This window comes from Salvelinus alpinus, chromosome 9, assembly GCF_045679555.1.
Source record: "Salvelinus alpinus chromosome 9, SLU_Salpinus.1, whole genome shotgun sequence".
Lineage (NCBI taxonomy): Eukaryota > Metazoa > Chordata > Actinopteri > Salmoniformes > Salmonidae > Salvelinus > Salvelinus alpinus.
Window position 1 is genome coordinate 55,190,076 of NC_092094.1, and position 20,612 is coordinate 55,210,687.

The 20,612-nt window shown below is 41.5% G+C and overlaps 1 protein-coding gene across 2 annotated transcripts; it reads right to left on the minus strand.

Annotated features, from left to right (window-relative positions):
- Positions 1 to 6,371: 6,371 nt before the first annotated feature.
- On the minus strand, positions 6,372 to 19,434 carry snx1a (sorting nexin 1a). 2 transcript variants are annotated; one of them, XM_071326755.1, is made up of 15 exons: positions 19,229 to 19,434; positions 14,744 to 15,614; positions 13,930 to 14,066; positions 12,829 to 12,892; positions 12,298 to 12,341; positions 12,054 to 12,195; positions 11,726 to 11,804; positions 11,407 to 11,482; positions 10,876 to 10,989; positions 10,560 to 10,653; positions 10,170 to 10,375; positions 8,616 to 8,759; positions 8,001 to 8,081; positions 7,837 to 7,908; positions 6,372 to 7,543 (listed from the first exon to the last, which is right to left on the minus strand). In XM_071326755.1, exons 1-15 carry the CDS (start codon positions 19,346 to 19,348, stop codon positions 7,493 to 7,495), a joined length of 2,295 nt encoding a protein of 764 aa, XP_071182856.1. In that variant the 5' UTR covers positions 19,349 to 19,434; the 3' UTR covers positions 6,372 to 7,492. The 2 variants fall into 2 exon arrangements, with proteins under 2 accessions (XP_071182856.1, XP_071182857.1); XM_071326756.1 differs by lacking the exon at positions 19,229 to 19,434 and adding an exon at positions 15,834 to 15,927.
- Between the last annotated feature and the right edge of the window lie 1,178 nt (positions 19,435 to 20,612).

A 20,612-nucleotide genomic window follows, 5' to 3' on the forward strand; every position in this document is an offset into this window, starting at 1 on the left:
GCACCCCATCTAAAATGCCCTACGTTAAAAGAAAAAAACGATATCCTTGTGTTGATTCAAATGTTTCGTGTTACACAGGGCATTAATTCAATAGCCATAATGACCAAACAACATTATTTTACATGGTGTGCGGGAATAACTGGTTTGACAGATTACATATAGCTTCGTCTCTTGCTGAGGTAGGGCTATTCTGCCTTTGTAGAAAGACAATAATGAAAGCTTCGGACTATGAGGTTCTATTTGGAATAAATAAATAAATAAATGAGTTGGTCACATAATTGATGTTTAGATGGTTCTTCATCTGTCTGTGAAGTTAGATTTCAAAAATACATTTTTTTAACTATAAAGTTCTATCTGCATAAACCCATTTGAACATGGCACTATATGACTATAAGGTTATATCTGCAATCCAATCACCAGCCAAAACAATTACAGATGGACCAAACAGAACACGTCTTTGCCAATAGAGTACTACAGTATGAGTCATAATACCCATAAAACCTAGCGGTCAAACAAGGAAATGGTTCCAATAGTTTTCCTACCATTCATTTTTCCCCATAGGGGATTTTTAGAAACACTTCAAATAAGGGTTGTGTTTTGTGTAGGCTTACCCTGGAATTACGTTTTGATAACCATGTAAATCACTCTAGGACAAAGTGACTTTTAATAATATATTCACCAATATTTACCCCCCCCCCCCGAAATTAAATGCTAATTTGGCTATCATAAAGAACTAATAATGCCATGATGATGATCTGGATGAGACTGCCGAATCGAGGCAAAGGCAAGAATCTCTGGATTAACTATCTAATGTTAGCTAAATGTAGTAATGAACAAAATGGCTACATTTCTTTAAGTGGACAATTCTGTGAACTGTCTTGTGCAAGTTAGCATAGGTGTCAGAAAGCGATGACGCTCAGGAGTTTGCAGGGATTTGTAGTCTTGCATGATGTCTACGTTGATGCTAATTAGCATTTTCTAATCTGAGCATAAATAGAGCCAAATATATTGATAAGTCTCCTTGTCCGAGAGATTTACATGGTTAGCAAAATGTCAAGCCTACACGAAACACAGACGTTATTTTAAGTGTTTCTAAAATCCCCTAAGGGAAAAATGAATGGTGAAAAAACGATTGGAGCCATTTCCCTCTTTGACCGCAAGGTTTTATGGTTATGACACCTCCATTGTGGTGCTCTATGGTCTAGGCTAGTCGGTCATCACTTCCACAAAGTCATAAACCCTGCCTATGTCTACAATTAATTTTCTTATAGATGCACTATGCAGAAATCCCTCAGCCATTTCCAGGTTGCTAAAATTCTAATAGTTCACCTCATTTCAGTTTGTTACAAAACAAGCAAGTAAAGTGTAGAGAATCATTGTACCATCTAAACCGCTATGAAACATATTTTCCATAACCCCAAAATATTGTATTTTCAGCTGTTTGAAGCTGGTGTAAAAAAACGAAAGTAAAAAATGCAAAAACAAAACTGAAAGAACGGGAAGTATAGAAATAGTGCACATAGAACAGATCTACCTCTTCTTAGACTTGCGTTCAATGAAAGACATAAAACACATTTAAGTGAATTGTTTCCCAAAAAGTTAAATATTGCAGCTTTAAATTGTGATTTTAAACCTAACCTTAACCATACTGATAATACCTTACCCTAATCTTAAATTAAGACCAAATAGCACATTTTTTTTTCATGAATTTTTACCATACAGCCAATGTTGACTTTGTGGCTGTAGTAACTAGTGGAAAATCCAGTCTAGTCAGCAATAATGGAAGGCAAGTTTAAAAAACTACACTGTCAAAAATCTTAGTGTATGATGTTGGATCGTTGTTCAGGGATGACAGTAATTATTCTTAATTTCTTAATGTATTGGATTATGTGTTCTGACTCTTATATTGGTAAAATAGTGTTATTCTATCATGTATGTATTCAAATAGCTACAGTTTTCTTAACGGAACATGTCTAATTCAGAAGTGTCAGATAGAACCTCATGGCTGGACCCAGATTGACATTTCAGAGCCATAAGGTTCTATCTGCGATTGCACCCCCCTAAAAAAAAACGAATTTACAAATGTCTCAGGATTTTGATACTCTGCACTTTAGGTACCTTTAAGACCTTAATGGCTTATTAAAGAGAAATTCACTACAAATCAGTTCTGAGATCTGAAAACTATATTGCACAGGTAGAACCTTATCTTCCCAAAGTCATTTCATAGGCTACACACACACACACACACACACACACACACACACACACTTTCTAATGTGAAACAATATACTTATTATTGAGGATTGTGGATATAAAAAAAAAACTCCCCCTCGCCAAACATGGTTACCTGACCAAACACGAATTTGCATGTTTACACAAGTCCAATTACATAATTTTCTATGTATATAAAATGATAAATGAGAATCACATGGTGTGACATGATATCCTGTGACTTCCTCATTCATGTATTCCTCTGCTGACTTGGGCTTATTCAATCCAAGCAGGAAATAATGCTCACATAAGCAACTCTGAGGAACAGGGCATTGTGCTGCGCTATACACTTGGTTAACCAGAAAAAAACAGAAGGCTAGAGTATAGTAGGAACAAAGATAACATTAGCTGTACGCACACAACTACTGCAGTAGAAGTCACAGCATCAGCAAACTAAAAAAACAGCACAAAAAGAAAGTTAGTCTCAGCTATGTGGTCATTGGCCATGTGAGGCCGGGCTTTGTATAATGGACAATCTGATCTGTTTGGAGCCTCTGAACACACACACACACTAATTAAAATAATATCTTCTAAAAGGCTTTATTTCACCAGAGTTCTGAGAAAAGTTATGTCCTTGAGGTGACAGTGGCTGTAAAAATAAATTAAGTTAAAGATAAACAAGGCAAGGTTCCCGTAAAAAGATTTACAGTTTAGAACTTGGACTATAAACCCACAAGTCGTTGTTGGGAAATAATTTACCCTCAGCTTTTGTAAGACATACTGCCTACCAAGGCCTTGTTTAGACTTGACCTGAAGTGAGTAAAGGGAAAGTTGGGGGAAAGGTATTTCTCCACCTGAATAGTCAGCTAGCTTGGGCTGCTCAGTCAATAACCTCAGGGGTTTCTGTATGTGCATAATCCTAACCCTAATGTGATGTTGGCAGATGAGTTGCAAAGATAGACTGACGTCAACAAAACTACTCCTACAGTAAGTCTAGTTTAAGCAATTCAACCTAAAAGCAAAGGACATTGAGACTAAGGAGGAGCTTATAAAAGAAATGTGACTAAAAACATAAGCAACAGTGAAAGTGTGAGGGCTTCAAACCAAGGATCAGTTCCCTACTAGTCGGAGTAGGATGTGTGAGCCCGAGGGCAATATAATAGCTTTATACACATCCCCTAACAGGTTAAAAGTGGAGAAAGTGGATCCATTTGTGGTTTCAGGGTGGGTGGGAAAGGAGTTGGGTGCAGTTGAATCAGTGAAGGTAACCTGTAGTGGTCTTGTGATATGTTTGTTTTTTTCTGCCCAGATGGAGCATTGGTCAACATCTGTTTCTTGTTTTGCGCTTAGGAATAGGGCACTACTGAAAGGAGTGATTGATTTCTGGTGTAGTGTTAATTGTGGAGGTGGAGCAATTGAATTTGAAGTTTGGCGTTCGTGACGCCTGCTGTTTGATGCAACGCAGACCCGGTGGTGAGCGTGGTGAAACGAGTCACAGTCAGTCGTTTTGAGTCAGTGTCTTTTTCCAATAAAGTCATGTTAGAATATATCAGTGTCTGTTAGAGCTTTTCTACTGAATCCACAGCAGTGTCTCAGGTGCAACATTTATGGACAGGTTGCAGCAGTGTGTAGGAGGGAGATTCCAAGTTGTGGGAAGTGTTCAGGAGGGCATAGGACAGAGGATTGTGTAGTTTCGATGGATAAAGTTGTGTGTGCCAACTGTAGGGGGTGTCCATTTTGCTGGGAATCAGAAGTGTCTGGTGCGAAAGAGGCAGGTTGAAGTGGCCAGAGTAGTGCAGAAGTTGTCGTATGCTGAGGCAGTGAAGAAAGTAGAGGAGGATGGGTCAAGGGTGAGGGATCCTGAGAGGATCCCTGTGAGTAGTAGATCTGTGCCAGCACAGAGGGATAGGCCAATGAGTGATATATACTTCAGTAACGTTGGCTTCTTAGCATTCATAGCAATGGTTCTCAACTGTACTGCAGAAATCACTGAAAATAGATGTTGGCAGCTGCAGAGAAGTACATTTGACTTCAGAAGATTTACAGGGTGTGTTGAGCAGTGGTGTCCCGTCCTCCCAGGCCGTTGGCATGGTGCAGGAGCAGATAAGGTCAAAGTAGTGAAATGGGGTAGTGGGGGTTTTTCACAAAAAAAATTGTATCAAAGTATAATGGATTTATATTATATTCCAGTTGGGGGCAGTAATGCAACATATTGGATGCCAACCACTATTAAACATTGATGTCACCCATTAAATCCACACCAATCAGTGTAGATGAACTGGAGGAAACAGGTTAAAAATATACTTTTAAGCCTTGAGACATGGATTGTGTATGTGTGCCATTCAGAGGGTAAATGGGCAAGACACAAGATTTAAGTGCCTTTGAACGAGGTAATGTAGTAGGGGCCAGGCACACTGGTGTCAAGAACTGAAACGCTGCTGTGTTTTTCCACACACAACAGTTTCCTGTGTGTTAGTCAACAATGGTCCACCACCCAAAGGACATCCAGCCAACGTGGCACGACTGTGGGGAGCATCGGAGTCAACATGGACCAGCATCCCTGTGGAACGCTTTCGACACCTTGTAGAGTCCATGCCCCGGAGATTTGTGGCTGTGTTGAGGACAAAAGTGGTCAATATTAGGAAGGTGTTTCTAATGTTCTGTACACTCAGAGGTTGGAATAATACTGTGAAAATGCCTTTTTAATGTAAGAGCTGTTTGAAAACTTGGATGGAGCTTTTGGCCTGCCTGAAGACATCACCATGTGCTAAATTAGTTACACCAATAAGAGTTCCAAACATCTCTGCCAATAACAGCTACTCAGACCACTTCCAGACAGTCCTAGGAAAATGCTTGCTTCAGAAATTGTTTTAAATTAAAATGGTCAAAAGCAATCACAGCAAGGTACATAATTGTTACCCAGAAATTGTTTGATGAAGAGAACTCCCAGAATACAGTAGCCCTTTATTAGTATTGCACATGGAGGGGGCATATAAATAACGGGTAATTTGACGCCTTTTTTGTCTTCAAACAACTTTATTTCCCATGATTTACTGCAGTTAAAAAACCTCTGGTGTCTGAGCTGCCAACTAGAATTAAACGTCCCCCTTAGGTATAATCTGTTGTGTAGCCATTACCGCAATTGAGTTTAAGAAAAAAAAAAAAAAATACATGCTAATCCAAAATAGAGAAATGTATGTTAGAAGTGGGATCGATTAATAGGGCTGTCATAACATGATAATTGAGCAGCATTGAGTGTGTTGGAAATTAGCCGCCTTATATGTAAAAGTATAACATTTATTTATTTCTGCCTTAACCAATGATCTGTGTCTCTCTTAGTGGTAATACAACGATGGAAGAAACGTGATCTGTGTATTGGCCTATGGTTTACATAAACACATATAAAAGAAAACTCTCAGTATATTGTATGCTCTAAAATAAAATGCATCCCAAAAAGTTAGAAGCATTTGAATTGCACTATAGAAGGGTTAGCTGACAACGTCACAAACGATGCGCACGCTTCTAATGGGGCTTGTGGAGACTCGTTTCATCTTGTTCTTGATACCATGTCTTGAGGTATTTTGACGTTACGTATATGCTAGATAGCTAACCAACAACTAACAATGTATTTGAGTGCTCATCGTGCAAATGTATTCGTTTTCAATAAACATTGAAGACGAAATAAAGTTTACATGTCAACAATCTAAGCCAACCCCATCTGTTTTGCACCATAGCTGCGCACGCGTCATTTTGTTGCTAAACAACCAGTCTCTAGCATCCTCCAGGTTGAAATTAATTTAGCTATGGTTTACATCCCAAAATCCCATACATTGAGTCTTGCTTGTTTCTCTTGACTACTACAATTATGATTTGTGCATCTTTAATCTTAACAGGTGTTGTTTGACGCAAGCATCTTGAGGACCATGTTCTTAGACTAATTGATAAGCACTGAAAAATAGACTTAGTCATATGTATATAGCCTACACATGGCTCTAATCTGAGCCAATAAATCATGATCAACTGGTTGCACAAAGTCCAGGAAGTTTCACTCAATCAGAATGACCAACCCAATTGTATTACTAGCTAGTCTACTGAATTAAAGACCCACTACCTTTTATTCTGGGAAAGTAACAACCTGCAACAACTCTGTTCCACAAAGATTACAGGTAGTTGAACATTTTTAATGGATGCGGTTCCTCATGCAAAGTGAAAACTACAATGCATGTTGAGAAGATTTGATTGCCCTTTTGGATGTAGGAGTATTTCCCTGAAACAGTTTCATTTCCCCCCAAATCCGATGCCATTCATCCAAATTAATCACAATCTGCAATAACTGTTATATAAAGACAGCTTCCATTGAAATTAACACGTTTTCCATGTGGACCAGCAGTACTTTTAACAGTTACTGACGTGGTTTCAACTTTTTACATTATTTTTCACACAATCAACCATGGTTCTTATTTTCTTGACTTTTATTTTGGAGGGTTGATGTCATGTCCACAGTGATTGAACCGATCATGTATAATAATACAAAAAAAAGTTTGATTCAAAATTTAGAAATGTAAACATCTCAAGATCCTCCCAAATTATACAGGCTGAATGTGGCTCCACGTGTGTCTTTGACTCAATTCCAAATGGACCCCCAGCCACAATATAGCAATGTAGTAATAACACCAAGCCTTTTGGAAGACTGGGTGGATGTTCTGTGTTATTATTGCTTACTTCTACCCAATCCTTTATCTTGATTTTTAAGAAGTGCATGGGGAGTAGGGTGCTGGTGTTTGATTTGGAATTGGGCATTTAATTCAATTAGGTCCCCTTGAAAGCCCCAGAAACTCTGCCTAGTGTGTCATGTTTTGTGTGATGGGCACTCTGTTGTGAATTATTAACAATGCTAATGTCTAAAAATCTCCTATTGTTAATATAAGGATGTTGCACTGAGAACAATGATTTCTCCTGCTCTGAAGTGGAAACTAATGGAATCATTAACATTGCATACGCAAGTAGGACACCCAGCCCTCACACACATCCATACCATCACAAAAGAGCTAAAGTTTGTTTTCACCATTTAGAAAATATATGTGGAAGGTTAAATGAAAATATACAATTATTAATACAACAGTTAGAATGAAGCGCTATAGGTTTAGGATGATTTTAAAAAACGAATCAAATTTCCCTTTGCAGCGCACTCTCTGGTTATTTTCTTGGTTTATAGGAGAGAGGTAAAGTGTATAAAAAAGGCAGCCTCCTCTTCTTTCTTTCCATTGGCTGGCGGACTCCATCACGCAATTGCTTTTGCCTCTGGCAAGAATGCCTCCCAGTACTTTATCAGCTAAAAAGAGGGAGAAGTACAAGAACATTGTCACTGATGTTCCCAAAACAATTCAGATATTCTTGCCATTGGAAACTGCCTTCTTATACCAAATAACTCATGCGTTATGTAATGCATCTGACCCAGTCTTTATTTAGCAGGGTCCATATTCAAAACATGTCTCAGTATGTGCTTAAATAGGATAAAATACCCCTGTCCATATGAAAGGGCTAAATGTATCCAAGATCAGCAGTCATGTTCTGAGACACTATGAACACAGGCCCAGGTTTACTCCAATGCGCAGAAACTATTACCTGTTGCTGCGACTGTAGCAGAGACTCCAGGTATTTGATGATCTGTTTTTTGAAATCGCGGGCCTTCTCTTTCTGTTAGAAAAAATTACACAAGTAATAATTGTTTTTATATTCTCTCCATCTTATCCAGCACCTAACCCCCCCGCAGAATAAAAATGTTTTACCTCAAACCTGAGCACCTCCTTGCGAACTGTAGCAGACACTCTGTCAAAGTCTCTCTCATACTGAGTCACCTTGGCCTCCCACTAGGAAAGAGAGGAGTTGAGAAAGGAGGCACAGTTGGTATGTAAGCAATGCACATTTACTTCCCTTTAGGTTACCATTTGGTTTGTATGCTAATGTGTACAGTTGGAGTCAAATCCAGTATACACAGTGGATTTAAAGGATCAAATGTTAAGAAACATTCTAGTGGTGGGCAATGGGTGAAAGGCACAATCTGCAAGTTTAATTTCTGGTAAAAAGTGATGCCATTTTTGGAGGACTGAAAGTAAAAGGAACAGGTGCATTTTATTGGCATTAGTCAAACAGTGACTTTCGTGTCACGTGATTTTTGTATGTACTTGGTCTGGTTGCAACAGGGGACAGAACTTCCTGACCATGTGTTTAAGTCTGAGACATTAGGGCACGATTCAGAAAATGCTTTACGACGAAAAATCCAATTAGACTTTTCGAAAAAAAATAAATGTATATATATTCCCTCCCTTTTCAATTTGTTTTCTTCCATTTGGTGCCTGATGAACACAACCCTGAGAGACAGAAGGTGTCGGGCAGCGCTCTACCTCAGTGATGTCATCCTTGGCCTGCTGCAGCTTGTCAGGCTTGTTGGCCCACAGCAGCTTGGCCTCTGTCTCCCTCTTTTTCTGCAGCATGTTCTGAGCATCCTGCCAGTGCTGCCACGACTTCATCCGCTGGTCAAAGGAGGCCTTAGGACAGAAACGCACACCGTTTAACGGTCTCATCTCAGGGTGACAGTTATTATGGTGTGTTGCCTATAGCTGCATCTGAAAACGTTACTCTTATTAGGGCTGTGGCAGTCATTACATTTTGTCAGCCAAGTTATTGTCATGCAAAAGACTGACGGTTTCACGGTAATTGACCATTAATTAACAAGCACGTTTAGCTTCACCAGGCCTCCACACATACAGGCCTACATGCCTTTGGAACATCTACATTTAAAAAAGTAATATACACCATAAAATGTTTATTTTAGTCAGGTCTAAAGAAACACGAAGAGAATGTATTTCAGAAGAATAGAATGAGTTAGCCTACTGTATGTAATCTGACTATGGGTCTGTTAAGAAATGCTTAAAGTCCTGTGCCATTATTGTATATGGAACAAAAATATAAATCGCAACACGCAACAATTTCAAAGATTTTGCTAAGTTACAGTTAATAAAGGAAGTCAATTTAAATAACTTCAATAAGCCCTAATCTACGGATTTCCCATAACTGGGCACTGGGGAGCCAGGCCCAGCCAATCAGACAGCAGACAGCAGGAGCGGTAGAGATACTCTGAATGATCGGCTATGAAAAGCCAACTGACATTTACTGAGGTGCTGACCTGTTGCACCCTCGACAACTACTGTGATTATTATTATTTGACCATGTGGGTTAATTATTGAACATCTTGGCCATGTTCTGTTGTAATCTCCACCCGGCACAGCCAGAAGAGGACTGGCCCACCCCTCATAGCCTGGTTCCTCTAGGTTTTGGCCTTTCTAGGGAGTTTTTCCTAGCCACCGTGATCATATTTTCACCCATCAGACTATTCTCAATTTAATCTTTACTAATATGTCATTTGTTTGTTAGGCTCTGTTGTTAGGCTTTGAAACATCCACAATGACCATGTTTTACACCGTTTCAACCTGCTGTTAAACATCAGTGAGGTAAGTTTCGAAATCATGTTTTGATGATAAGTGTTATGTTATTTTCGATTGCATTTGCATTGATGTCAGAGTGGTTAGAGGGACAATAGAGCAAAGAGTACCAGGTCATTAGGACCTGATGGTCATTAGCAAGATGGGTACTACCAACATGTCCAGAGTTCATAAGAGGAGATTACCGTGACTCCACAGTCACATGGAATTTTACTGCGGTCATGTCACGACTGCCGGTGTCGTGGTAATACGGTCACCGCAACAGCCTTAGTCATAGTCAAATCGCTTCCTCAGTCCTTGTTTCCTTAATACTTCACTCTCAAAGTGCCCTTACCTCCAATGTGCTTTGAGAAAGGGGAAAGAACTGGAGGAAAAAAGGACGAGGAAACAAGGATTTAACAGCTTTTAACATTTTCAGACACAGCCTTTGTTATGCCATTGACTCTCTGTAGGTACCCGGACGGATCCCAGCAGGCGGATGTAGTCGGCGAGCAGCTCGGCGAAGCAGAACGAGTCGCTGGCTGCCTGCTCTTGGTGCAGCTGCTCCATCTTGTCCTCCACCTCGGCAAGCTGGGAGAGGGCTCTGGACAGGGCCGTGTTGTCCTCCGAGCTGCCCAGCATCGCCACGCTCTTGGCAAAGCCCCCCGTGTTTACCGACAACTCTGGGGGAAGTAGAGCGGGGGAGTTAAGCATGTGCCGCTTAAAGCCTATTGTGTGTAGTTTGGTGGGAAAAAGGGACAGCAAGAAGACATATTTTCCACACACAATAGGTGGCCATGCACTGCTTATAGCCTTGTGTCCGTCTGAGTCTGTCCGATAAAACACTTATATTCCATTGTACCGTACCTTTCCTGTGTCCGACCAGAGAGTCCACCATGATGTGGAGCTTCCTCAGCTGCTGGTCCTCAGCCTCCACTTCCTGCAGTTTCTCCTCGAACCACTGGTAACACAGCATGACACAGGCAACCACACATTAGAGCCGCAACGGTTGTATCTATTATGCAAGATAGTGGGTGCATTCGTTTTAGTGACGCTGGGTCCATTCGCCTGGATGGGTGGAGATTTCACTTTAAAATAAGCACACTCCGCCACTGGGGCTACAGGCGAGGTAAAACGAACACACCCAGTCAAATGGAGACTGTGTCAGTGGAGGGAGACTCACCACGTCCGACTCGTTCATTTTGATGGTCATCTTGCTGATGGAGTCTGTAGCCCTGTTGATCATCTTCAGGAAGCCGGCGCCGCTCAGAGCCTGGGTGTTGTGAGCCCTGGGCATCTACAATACACACACACCCTAAGAGTCACATCAGGGTCGCATTCATTAGTGCACAACGTAGCAAAATGCTTTGCAGTCAGGTCTCTTGTTGTCAATTCAGGCAGTCAATTGAAATGGCTGCAAATTCACGTATGGAAAAATCCGAATTGAAAATGGACGGCGCTCTGAAATTCTTGAATCAGACACCAACCCTGATGCACTTGCACACATGGATGACAAGTCTGAACAATTTGGGATAATATATATCACTTAGCGTGTGAAAATGTAACAGAAAGCCTGTCAAGCATTTAACAGAAAATGGGACAGCAGGGTCCTGAGACATTAAATGGGGCATGTGCAGTGCAAGCACCTCTTGTGTGTGGATAAACAGACAGTATCTTTGTGTGAGGGTGGTGCACGCACACAAGCCGAGCTTACATCGTCTCTCTCCAAGAATTCTCTGACATCAGGGTCTTGTAGCAGCGATGGGTGGAACACCACTCTCTGCAGATACCTTTTGGGATGACAAAACCAAACAAATCAAAACATTTCACGACAATTAAATTGGAGCCATTTAGTCCGAACTTCTTATTGACCTCCCAACTTTTTGCATACTACCATGACAAACCAAGTCCCTATGCAATGGCTCATTAAAATGTGCTCATCTGCAAGTTATACTATCACGGTTCCAAGTCTACTGCTACCCATCACCGTTTTGCCAATACAGGAAACCTCAAGAGGAAAGCCTATTCGGTACCTCTCCAGAGCCGCCCGCCTCCTCTCCACAAACTCAGCCGACGAGTTGTCCTCTTTTCCCACTTTGACTTTAGTCATTCCTGTCCGAAACATGACAAATCAATTAGGCTAAAACACACATACAATGGTCAAAACCAGGACAAACACATCAATAGGTCAAAGACCCACGAACCAAAATTGATCCTTTGGCAAGTCCCGCCCCCTGTAGCTACTGTTATCATTTAGGTATTAGTGGAAAATGCATGACTCCCATTGAGAAACTATGAATGATTTGCTGCCTGAAGCGACATTAACTCAAGGTATCCAATTATGCGTATACTATAGATTACCCATAATGCTCTTCTCAGGCGGCGGGGGCACAATGTAGCCGTTCAGCGTGTGTTTATCCGAGAGCTTCTCGTAGAGGCCTAAGAAGTCACTGAAACGCCGGCGCACTGTGAACGTCTTACTGCGGAACATGGGCAGTGTGGTCTAAAAGAGAGAGGAGTGGAGATGCAAAGTGATAGCTAAGGGGTAAAGAAGACACTGAACTGGAAAAGGCTAAATGTTTAGAAAATGTTACATTGATATTACCTGTGTGGAGACTTTGTAGGCCATGTAAGCGTTCATGCCATCCCCTGTAGAATGAAAGACAATTATTAACTGGACAAATATTCTAAGGGGTAAAACCAACATCAGTTTTAAACTTCTTGGTTTGACCCCTTTTATCGTTGCATGTTACTTTTGTTTTAAAAAATATGACCTCCACGTATTACATTGATATGGGTAGTTTGGTAGCGATCATAAGCAGAGTAACAGAAGGGTATACTTTATACTGTACTGGAGGACATCCACTGAAAATTACAATATCTTTACCATGAAAGAACTAGAAAATGTCAGTCTTTAGAAAAGCAGTTGACAGGAAGAACCAATCAGATCTACAGCTCTATTGCTGGCTACGCCCTTCACTCTCACTTCAGAGAAAGGAAGGAGAGGAACCAGGAAAAGAGAAGCAGCAGGCATTGAGAGAAAGAGGAAGCCGTTTATTTTTTTACGACAACACTGATGCAGGGTTCAGCATAATAGGTGTCATTTTCACAAAAGGAAGAAAACGGTGAAACTCACCAACTTTCTCTGGATTGGTTATTGAGATATTCAGCTCAAATTTGTCCTCAACCTCCTCTTCCAACTGCATATAGTAGAGACAAAATGGTCATTCAAATCAGTCAATTGCCATTATCTGAAATGTTTTCACAACAAGTTCACATACAAAATAGTGATGTTGTATTGTTGGACCCAGACAATTTAGAGTAAGAACTATACTAAACACAAATATAAAATGCAACATATATATTTTTAAAAAAGTGTTGGTTCCATGTTTCATGAGCTGAAATAAAAGATCCCAGACATTTCAGGGACAAATTTGTTAGTTAGTGAGCATTTCTCCTTTGCCAAGATAATCAATCCACCTGACAGGTGTTGCATATCAAGAAGCTGATTAAACAGCATGATCATTACACAGGTGCACCTTGTGCTGGGGGAGAATATAAGGACACTAAAATATGCCGTTTTATCACAACAATGCCACAGATGTCAACTTTGCACAGCTATTAGAGGAGTGGGACAACATTCCACAATCAACAGCCTGATCAACTCTATGTGAAGGAGATGTGTTACGCTGCATGAGGCAAACGGTGGTCACACCAAATACTGACTGGTTGTCTGATCCACATCCCTACTTTTTTATATTTTTTTATCCTGTTACTAACAGATGCATATCTGTATTCCTAGTCATGTGAAATCCATAGATTAGGGCCTAATTAAATGTATTGCAAATGACTGATTTCCTTATAACTGGTACTGTACATACACACATGTAAATACATTTTCCTTGATTACTTTCTAATCCTACCACCCGTCCCCAAATTGGAGAAAACTAGTGAACAACAACTTAAGCTTCTACTTTCAGCTTTTATTTATATATACACACACTATATGCATTTTATGGGCACAGTCTATTTTACAATAGTTATATTTTGTTTGTTTTTACTTATGTCCTTCCTCTAACCTCAACAATCTATTTCTTTCACAAAAGTTCTGAACCTATATATATTTTACAGACATGGTATGTTTTAAATTAGTTAGCTTGTTGTTATTAGTTCCACCCTTCAGCTCCATTCAACCCCTCCCAGCTATCTCTTAACACCATCCATATTGGATTTCTACCTCCTCCAGGGTCTTGGGTTGCGGTTTGGAAGCACTTGTTGAGACTGAGGGAGCAGGGGCAGAGGCAGAGGGCTTGCCTGCCTCTTTCTTTTTTCTGTCATTCCTAGGGCTGTCCAGAGACAGCTCTACAGTGGCTTCTGAAAGAGGGGAGCAGAAAAAAAGAGAGAAAGAGCAATGAGGGTAGTAAGACTAAAATGTAATGGTATTGGAGACAGTCACGCTTTTTCAAATTTAAGTTAATTGGAGTAAATTCCCACATTTCCAATTTACCCCAAACCTGTTTATTTTCTTTGCATCAGTAGAACCACTGAGAACCACTGCGAACCTGCTGGTTGCCACAAACTCACTCAAAGGTCTGGAAGATCTGACTACAATAGAGGCACCGTCTCTGTCAGGGAATAGTGATAACAGCACTATTCTTCCAGACTAAATCATAGTCAATATTTTCTGAGATTGTGGTGGAAAAGCCAATGGGAGAATCAATTGAAGATTGACTGATATTTCACTCCCGTCTTTTGGTCAGGTGAGTGTGTTTGAGTCCACGTGAGAGGGGCCACATTCCTTATGATCAACACCAGGAAGGTACTACTCTGTCTGTTTATTAATGTGAGTGAGGTGTCAGCAAAGGACACTCCTGTTCCAGCTTTCCTCTTCCTAACGGCACAACGCTGAGACAGCAGTTTCCTTATCAGCCCAAATGGCGTGCACACACACCGTTTTTGTTCATTTCACTGCTTGTTTCAAGCCCTCAGCAAATATAGGACGTTAAAATGTATCATTTGAAATATATGATTAATAATCTGTAAATTCTTACCTGCAAATATATCAGGTTCCTCATCGGAGTGGACCCCGTTGGTCTTGGAGTTGACGGAAACAGTACTGACTGCACTAGGGAGAGTAGTGATGGCCTCCTCAGTGAATATATCACTGGGGTCCTCTTTGTAGTTGTCACTCAGAGGCCCGCAGACATTGCTAGCTTTGGCCACTGGTGCAAGTGCTTCTTTGAAGACATCATTCTGAGGTTTCTTCGAGGCTTCACCCAGTGGGTCGCTGAAGAGGTCCTCATCAGGTTCGTCGAAGATGCTAGTTTGTTGTTGCTTGGCAGTGTTACTTTGTCGTGGTTCAGCGAAAAGTTCGCTGGGCTCATCGTCAAAAAGGTCGCTCGGTGGCTCCTGGGGCATCGCAGCAACCAGTGTTTTGACTTCACTGAGTGGAGTGTCGTTGATAATGTCAGCCAATGGGTCGATGTCAGGTTTGGGAGGCTCCTTTAGGTCGTCGCTTGCTGGTTCCATAAGGAAGTCAACCATTGGAGCACCAGATGCATTGCTTGCTGGTTGCATAAGGAGATTCGTCGGAGCACTAGATGCCTCGCTTGCTGGTTCCATAAGGAGGTCCACCATTGGAGCACTAGATGCCTCGCTTGCTGGTTCCATAAGGAGGTCCATCATTGGAGCACTAGATGCCTCGCTTGCTGGTTCCATAAGGAGGTTCATCATTGGAGCACTAAATGCCTCGCTTGCTGGTTCCATAAGGAGGTCCACCATTGGCGCACTAGATGCCTCGCTTGCTGGTTCACTAAGGATGTCCATCACTGGAGGACTAGATGCTTCACTCAGTGGTTTGGTTGAACTTGCAATGTCACTTGCAGACAGCGAAGGGTCCATCTTTATCTCCAATGGGTTATCCTGGAGATGAAGAAAGAACAGCATTTCTCAAATCATGCAAATAAGCAAGGTTGCAGCAGCAACAGCAAAGACACTTGCGTCTCTGTCACATTTTACAATTGATTTAACATCCATGTGAATTCCACCCAAACTACATAAGAGTCAAAGATTTAAAACAAATACAAATAACTATTCCACATAAAAATGAGTCTAACTGCACAGGAGAAATAGAGAACTTACCAGGAATAACACAAAACGTCTGTCGGGTCTACACAGATAAATACATGTCTACCACAACTTCTAAGAGGAGGAATTCAATGTTTTTCAGGAATCAAAGATTGCGTTCAGAAGCCAGATTGAAGAATTCAAACTTGGGATCTATGGAAAACTTCCTGGTAGTGAGCATGTGGCCACATCTGAGACTCACATGACTGGAGGCTGAGCTTTAGCCTCCCTTCCTGTACTTTTACAGCAATATGAGGTTCACTTGACATGTGCAAACTCCAGGGTGTGACCTATACTCAAACTTGCCTTGCCCTCCTACACCCTGAGTGAGTAATTTAGCTGACAAAGCTGTTGGGTTCACCGACAGAGGTTTTTAGAAAAGTTTGCACAAGAATCTAAAACAGGGGAGCTTTGGAGCAGGTAGGGACAGTTCACTCCAAAATCAAAGCTTTTCAGGAAAGTACTCTACTGTCAGGATAAATCCACATCATGGGTTGTGTAGATCATGGGTTGTCTTACAAGCGAGTGGTGGGGGGGGGGGGGTCACAGCACTTAGAATGCAGCTATAAAGTAAGTAGGCACGTGCTCATCTAACATCTTATTCTAAAAAACCATGGGCATTAATAAGGAGTTGATTCCCCTTTGCTATAGCAGCCTCCACTCTTCTGAGGATATTGGAACATTGCTGCGGGGATTTGCATCCATTCAGCAACAAGAGCATTAGCGAGGTCGGGCACTAATGTTAGGCGATTAGGCCTGGCTCGCAGTCGGCGTTCCAATTCACCCCAAAGGTGTTCGATGGGGTGGAGGTCTGTGTAGGCCAGTCAAGTTCATCCACACCGATCTCGACAAACCCTTTCTTTACGGACCTCGCTTTGTAAACAGGGGCATTGTCCTGCTGAAACAAGGGCCTTCCCCAAACTGTTGCCACAAAGTTAAAAACACAGAATCGTCATTGTATGTTGTAGCGTTAAGACTTCCTGTCACTTAATTTCAGTCACAGGAAATATTAACGCTACAGCATACAATGTTGATTCTGTGTTTCTACCTTTGTGACAACAGTTTGGGGAAGGCCCTTTCCATGAAAAACACCCCCAGACCATTATTCCTCCTCCACCAAACTTTACAGTTGGCACTATGCATTGGGGCAGGTAGCATTCTCCTGGCATCCGCCACACCCATATTCATCCGTTGGACTGCCAGATGGTGAAGCATGATTCCTCACTCCAGAGAACACGTTTCCACTGCTCCAAGCTTTACACCAATCCAGCCACCGATTGGCTGTGCGCGTGATGATTTGCGGCTGCTCGGCCATAGAAACCCATTTCATGAAGCTGCTGACGAACAGTTCTTGTGCTGACATCACAACTGCAACGCCATGGTCCTTCTACACACGCTCAATATAAATATTGTCTTATTTTTATATATATACATATACATTTAACTGGGCAAGTCAGTTAAGAACATATTCTTGTTTACAATGATGGCCTACCGGGGAACAGTGGGTTAAAACGGCCTTGTTCAGGGGCAGAACGGCAGATTTTTACCTTGTCAGCTCGGGGATTCGATCCAGCAACCTTACGGTTACAGGCCCAACACTAACCACTAGGCTACCTGCTGCCCCAGTGTCTATCTGCACATACTTGGCCAAATCCTTTATAAATTCTTACACTGAAGTTGTTTGGGGAGGAAAGCTCTTACAGCGTCTTACATAACCAAGCTTCACAGTAGGTATTTGATCTTAATCAAAAAGCAACAGGACCGACAGACTTCTGTTTTCTCCATTCACCCAGCAGGTCAGACGACGGGCACCAACCACACCAGGAATTCTCTTCAGGTATTCAACCTGAACATTTGTCCTCACCACTGAGATGACTCCTTTGAAGGGTGCTCTACTCCAAAGTTCAAAACACAATTTCTATTGTCCGGATTCTTTGAGGCCCATTGCAATCTTCCTCACAGAAATACAATTCATCAAAAACAAGACCACTCCTGGTCACAGACTACATTTTTCCTAACTGCATACTTCACAATTTCCAACAACTCAAACCGGTCTCTCACATACGCATCCTTAAACAAACGCATCCCAACAAGAAGTGATTCATCATCATTCATACACGCATCCTCCACTCCAATTTTAGACAATTTCCTTTTTGTTCCAGTTTTCGATACTACTGTTGTCCATTCTGAACATTCGTATTCACCAACTTTGCTCGACGCGCTGCTTGATTCGATCTCAGCATCCACTTCCGCTACCTTCTTCAAATTCCGAGTGTTTTTTTGAGCAGTGATAGTTTTAATAGGACATGCAACCTCATCTCTCGTGCAATTGATTTCAACGTGATAATTGGTTGTTTTGTCGATGTTGCGTTTCTGTTTAGGTGACCCCCGTAACAAAGCGCAAATGGTTAAGGACTAGGACACTTTAAAAAATGTTTTGACATTGGGTTATTTATCATTAGGTCTTGTCAACCGGACGCAGCGACAGCATTTTCAACGTAAGTTTAAGGAATATAAAATGGAACTTTCAATATTATTTATTGTGGTATTGTACTCAGGTAAAAACCGCTGAATGAGTCCAAAAACGTGCTGTTTATTTTGATGATATACCAGAAAATCCCCCAAAATGGTTTGCCCTGCCTACTATTGATCAAGGTACAGTACTGCTTCCCCGGGGACTTTTGTAAGAGCCACAAAGCTTGCGTTTATTACGGTACGGTTTTGCAAACATAAGGAACGCATCTTTCATATCAGCGAGAAATAATGTTTAACTAAAAAGTTTAATTACTACACACCTTTATAGAGTTAGGGCTAGTGTTCCCACACCGCCATATCTCCATGTTACAGCGCGTGTTTAGGGAAGACCGCTAATTAGCACAAGTGGTCGTCTATCTAGCGTGCTCCGAACGCCTACCTGTGTGTGGAAGGCCGCCAGAAACGTGTTGTGACTGAAAAATACTTCTGGCTGCAACTGTAATAGCAGGTTTAAATAGTGTATATTTAGTATTTGTGAAATTATTTTGATGTGACTTGAAAGTAAAGGGCTTTATGTTTCTAGAACCGTATCGCAATTGAACATTAATTCACGTTTATATGGAGTATTTGGCTGTTTTGGCTGCCCGAGCCAGTCTACCTCTGAAAATAACATGTATTTGGACCTGAATGAGTAAGTTACCGTTAACGGTAGGGCACGCCATACTCGGGGGTAACGTTAGCTGCTCCGGAGAGATGCATATCCGGCTAGTTAGCTAACTAATAGCTTCGTGTCAATGAACCCAATGGATTTCACAGGCCCTTGTTAGCAATGTTTGGCAGCTACAGTAGCTAGCTACTTGGATAACAACCCGGGGAGTGCCGAGTTGTCTAGACAAAATAATAACGTTAGTATGAAATCAACAACAGACACTCACTGCGCCAAGAAAAATGTCTTCTCCGTCATCACTGTCTTGGTCTCCAACTTCGTCAGGCTCCGGTTCCAGGTCCTCGGGAAAGGGAGGGGGACTACGCTCTGAACTGGTCGCCATCTTCATTCAACGCAAACAGACAGACAGCATCATATAAAACTTTTGAGACTGAGGGGAGGCAGAAAAAAATAACACCACCTACCGGCACAAACAATAGTGTGCAAGTGCAGCCTACAATTCGGGGCATTCCTGCATCTGCAGGAACGCCTCCATCACCGAGTATCCAATTGGTTCCTTCATGAACATCCCCCCTCGAGTATCCCATTGGTTCCTGCATGGACGCCCCCACCCCCAGCACCCCTTGTGTTCCTGCAAGAGTATTCTTCAAATGTCATCGCTATGCTATTAATTTAGCATTTCATTAAAATGTCAATGTATTGAAATAAGCACTTTTATTTTGAAGTCCAACCAAATTCAGACCGCAAATTTTTACCTTTATTTAACTAGGCAAGTCAGGTAAAAACAAATTCTTATTTACAATGAAGGCCTACCCTGGCCAAACCCGGACGACGCTGGGCCAATTGTGCGCAGCCATATGGGACTCCCAATCATGACCAGATACAACCTGTGATACTGCCTGGAATCAAACCAGGGACTGTAGTGACGCCTCTTGCACTGAGATGCAGTGCCTTAGACCGCTGCGCCACTCGGGAGCCCAATACAATACAAAGAACAGTGGTTCTCAACTGGTCTTGCCTTGGTACCTAAATTGAACCAGGTTGTCTCAGTCGTGACCCAACATTCGCACCGCGAAAAATATTCGCCAAAATACAATCTGGAAAACTATTTGAATGCTATATTGATGGTAAATGTAGCAACTCTTTCATTGTCAATAATAAAAAAAATCCCCATATTCTTGACAAGGAATCAACCAAAATAGTGCCGCTAATAGCTGTATTGATAATACTGTGATTGAAAAAAAAAAAACTGAGATTAAATTATTAAAAAATATGAATGCATTATAATTTCTACACACTTTCTACCTGGTTTAAGTCATTTAGGTTCAGACTGAAGTATTTTTTCATTGTAAAAAAAAAAGTTATTTATTATTTAATTTTTTACTCAGACACCCGCAACCCATTCAAAACCTCGACCCACCAGTTGAGAATCATTGCCATAGAAGAAGGCCAACCAGGTCCGTGACACCTGTGACACTCGCAGACCCAGTGGTGAAACAGAATGTCTGTCTGTCCTTTTGAGTTTTGATGCTGAGTCGTTACCCAACAAAGTAATGTTAGTAATCAGTTATCCCATAGAACCTTTTGTGCTGAATCCACTATGGTGTTTCAGGTGCCAAGTTTATGGTCATGTTGTGTGTAGGATCTGATAG

Excerpts from the sequence above, each read along its gene's own strand:
- snx1a (XM_071326755.1), bottom strand. The coding sequence starts at position 19,348 with ATGAAGATGGCGACCAGTTCAGAGCGTAGTCCCCCTCCCTTTCCCGAG. Across the intron at positions 11,483-11,725 it reads AGGCGGGCGGCTCTGGAGAG|GTATCTGCAGAGAGTGGTGT; the intron begins GTACCGAATAGG and ends TCATCCCAAAAG. Across the intron at positions 7,909-8,000 it reads AGGAGGTGCTCAGGTTTGAG|AAAGAGAAGGCCCGCGATTT; the intron begins GTAAAACATTTT and ends TTTTTCTAACAG.